General features: G+C 42.6%; 1 protein-coding gene across 1 annotated transcript; it reads left to right on the top strand.

Annotated features, from left to right (window-relative positions):
• The first annotated feature begins 400 nt into the window (after window positions 1-400).
• Window positions 401-1,462, top strand: LOC106309059. The gene has a single exon (XM_013746139.1). The coding sequence runs from the start codon at window positions 401-403 to the stop codon at window positions 1,460-1,462; it is 1,062 nt and encodes a 353-aa protein (XP_013601593.1).
• The last annotated feature ends 2,547 nt before the right edge of the window (window positions 1,463-4,009 follow it).

Below are 4,009 nucleotides of genomic sequence, written 5' to 3'. Positions count from 1 at the left end.
AAACCAGCAGAGTTCCGCTCTAATTAGTATTCTAAATAGAAATTTTTTTGTTTGTGGATTGCAGATGGAAAGGAGGGGAAGGAGTGATGGGGGACCAGATTGGATGTTGGGTATAGACAGAGTCCCAAGAAGAAGGGTACTGGGATATGAATCCGAGGGGAGAGTACAAACACTGACGCACACTAACTAAGAATTCAGTGAAGAAAACGTAGGAAGAAAAAACAATCTGTTTGGACATGATCAAGAGATACCACCAGAAGAAAACTTTCCACCAAACCGTACTTTAAGGAGAAGACCAGAAACAGATGATAGCGAGTCGAGTGTTTAAGGACCAAGACCAATAAGGCGGAACAACCCAATTGAACCAGAAGTTCATGATCAACCACAACAAGGAGTAGGAATGGAGCACACTCTAAAGATGCTTCATGACGTGATAGCGAGGTCATTACAACAACCTCAGATGCAACCTCAGCCACTCGTGCCACCACAACCTTCAGTTAGTACACCGATGTTACCGTTGATAACTGCCATGAAAAATATGAAGACACCACATTTTGAAGGAGGGACAGATCCATTTCAAGCCGACCAGTGGCTTCGAACAATGGAGAAAAACTTTGAGACCCTGACGTGTTCCGAAGAATCTAAGAAGAAGATGGCAGTGTATTACTTAGACAAAGACGCGGCAGAATGGTGGGAGAGTAGGGATCACCAAGTAGGACATCTGGTCACCACTTGGGTGGCATTCAAACAAGAATTTGAATGCAAGTACTTCACTCCAGAATCCAAGCGAAGGCTTCAACGTCAGTTTGCTAACCTAGTACAAGGAGACAAATATGAATCTGAGTTCATGCGACTGCGACGACATGTGCTGCGAGGACAAGATGATGAAGAAACCATGATATATAACTTTATGTTTGGTCTAAAACCAGAGCTAGAAAATAGACTGGCAGTCGAAAACTATGAGAGTCTCACCGAGCTAGTGGAAAAGGCTGTGAATGTGGAGATTGGATTGGAAGCTGAGAAGGCGGCAACTAAGAAATCCAAGCAGCATCAAGAAGGAAAGTATGGTGGAAACCAAAGATCTTTTAAGGGTAAAGATAAGGAAAAGGAATCGGGAGGGCCAAGTCGGCGATCTCTGTTCACAGGGAAATGCTTTAACTGTGGCAAGATAGGCCATAAGTCAAGTGAATGCTACGGGAAGAAACCTGGATCCTTTCAGTCAAACTCCTACAATCCTACATGTTTCACGTGTGGGAAGAAAGGGCACATCTCTACCCAGTGCAGCGTCAACCGTCCTATCCCAGCTACGCCAATCACTGTCCGTCCTCCTCCAGCTCCACCTGCAATCGCACCAGCGCCAAAAAGGCAAGCTATAGGAGGTAGAGTTTACGCTTTAGAACTAGAGGATACTAAACTTCCAGGCCCATCTAAGGATCCCATCACAGGTTTTTGGGTTCTTTAACCTTACTAGATTTATTTTGTGTCGTGTTATTGCTTGTGAAGGATTGGTTACCTTCTATTGGATAATTTTTATGTTGTTGATATATATATTGATGTTATGGCAGGAACCTACTACGGGTTACCTACAAAACAAAGAGTCTAATGAGCAACTATTTTGCTCAATGAGTTGGGTTTCCTAACAATTATTTATCCCCCCATTATGCATCAAACATTAAGCAACAAAGATCAATTATATTAAAAAAAAATGCAATGCAAAAATAAAGCAATCACGTAAACAAGCATCCACTCTTCACGAGTGGTTAGATCATTATCGATCGTCGAGGACTGCTTCTCGCCATTGGTTCCTATCTCGAAACGAAGTCCATAACACATCCCTTCTTGCGCCCACTGACTCTAAACACAAAGTCTAAAAAACCGATGGCCCAGATAACACACTTGCCGCATCGTCATGCAGCTACACGGTCGAGGGTAGCTAGCCTTATCACACGTGTCTTCGCGTCCTGTCCGGAACTAATTTTGGTAAGGCCCCGGACAAGGCATGGGCCTCAAGTGGACACCAATGACTCTCACGACACTCCACCCGAGTGTCGGACCCTCACGGATCAAGTCTGTGGATTTACGGGTTTCCCCGTTAAAATGTGATCAAACATGTTATATTATCTGAGCCGAGGCCCAAACAATACAATGCAATGACATAAGTATATGCAATATAACATCAATGTATCACAATCATGTTATACCCCTCGAGCCGAGGTCCGACGATATAACTCAATATCTTTCACAAACATCAATCATTATTATATCATTATATATCTAAACGTGCAACCTAGCAATGCATCAACCAATACTCTTGTTTTGCAGGCGCTAACCGCACACACAACAATCATAACCATAACCAAGATTCACCTCAACACTTAGATGAAAGTTTCGGACTGCAAACGCTTCTATCTCGCGGTCGGCTTCACTTTAAACTTTTATCGGAAAACTCTAGAACTTTAGAAATCTAGACACAGGAAGGGTAGGGTATGAAAGGAAAAGAAAGAAAAGAAAGAACAGAAAGCTAACTAAAAAAAATGAAAGCTAAAGACTAAAAAGTTACCTTAAGGTTCGGGTGTTAACGAGTTCTCTCGGGTGCCTATGGTCGGGTCTTAAAAGTGGAGAATGAATTAATGGGGTGGTCTGCTATTTATAGGATGGAGAATGAGCTCATGGGAGGGTTTTAGTCGTGCATGGCAAGCAGGAGGTGTCTCTGCCTCCCAAACCAACCAATAGGAGACAGCTTGGTGTCTTAATTAGCCACAATTTTGGCCAATAAAACTAAGCTTTGTGGCCAGCCACCAAAGCATCCAATAGAAATGCGACAAGAACTGCTTGGAGGTGGTACAGTCAAGGAGAAGCACATGTCCAGTTGCCTGAAGGAGGTAAGCAAGCAGCTGCATCTTCCGGAAGCTTCCGGATATGCTTAATACATCGTAGATGGGCACGAATGGGCCGCATTCAAATCCCGTACGTGTTATAAGATGATCCGAGCTGGAGAAAAATTTTCTCCTTGACAAAAACCTAGATTTCTTAGACCAAAACATTTTTAAAATAATTCTAAGGTCATTCCTATCTTAAGGCCCTATAATAAATTTTTCGATTAATTTTCTCGTTCGACTAGGACGTTCTAGGCCGAACCGCGAGCATTTTCATTCCACTAAACTTCCCGAAGAATTTATTTCTTCAGATGAAAAACAATTCTAAGACTTTCTAAATTTTTCTTATGTACCTTGGGATCCACAAACATCCACAAGAAAAGATCAATCCGACTTCCACTTACTTGAGTAATTTTCTCGGCTGTTATATGATTTTTCCTTGTCTGCGTTTTACTCTTTAAAGAGCGTTATTACATTCTCCCCCTCTCGATAGAATTCGTCCCGAATTCTTAGTGGTTTGATGCTCCACCCATCTGGTCTTCATCATCTTCCAAAAACAGTTCAGGATGAGTAGCTCTAAACCTCTCTTCATCTTCCCATGTCACAATTACTCGGCGCTGTTTTCCCCAAAATACTTGTACTTGAGGAATCTCCCGATTCTTCAGTTTCCTTATTCGTCTTTCTCCGATTCGAAGTGGTCCTTCAGGGTAAGTGAGGTTGGAGCGAAGGTTTTCTACTCGTTGCGGCTCTACTTCGGTAGGATCTCGTATATGCCTTCTTAACATCGAGACATGGAAAACTGGGTGAAGAGCCATATCTGATGGTAGCTTTAATTGATAGGCTACTTCTCCAACCCGTTGCGTCACTCGGTATGGTCCTATATATCGAGTGGCTAATTTTCCCACTTTTCCGAATCTATCTCTCCCTTTCTGTGCGGCCACCTTCAAATATACCCAATCACCAACTTGAAATATTACTTCACGTCTATTCTGATCGGCATATTTGTTTTGCCTGTCTTGAGCTTTCTTCATATTCTCCCGAACAATCTTTATCTTTTCTGTTGTTTCATCTACTATATATGGTCCTAACATATGTCTTTCTCCAACTTCAGCCCAACACAGTGGTGTGCGGCA

The sequence above is a fragment of the Brassica oleracea genome, chromosome C8 (assembly GCF_000695525.1).
Source record: "Brassica oleracea var. oleracea cultivar TO1000 chromosome C8, BOL, whole genome shotgun sequence".
Lineage (NCBI taxonomy): Eukaryota > Viridiplantae > Streptophyta > Magnoliopsida > Brassicales > Brassicaceae > Brassica > Brassica oleracea.
This window is presented reverse-complemented; position numbering and strand designations above follow the sequence as displayed.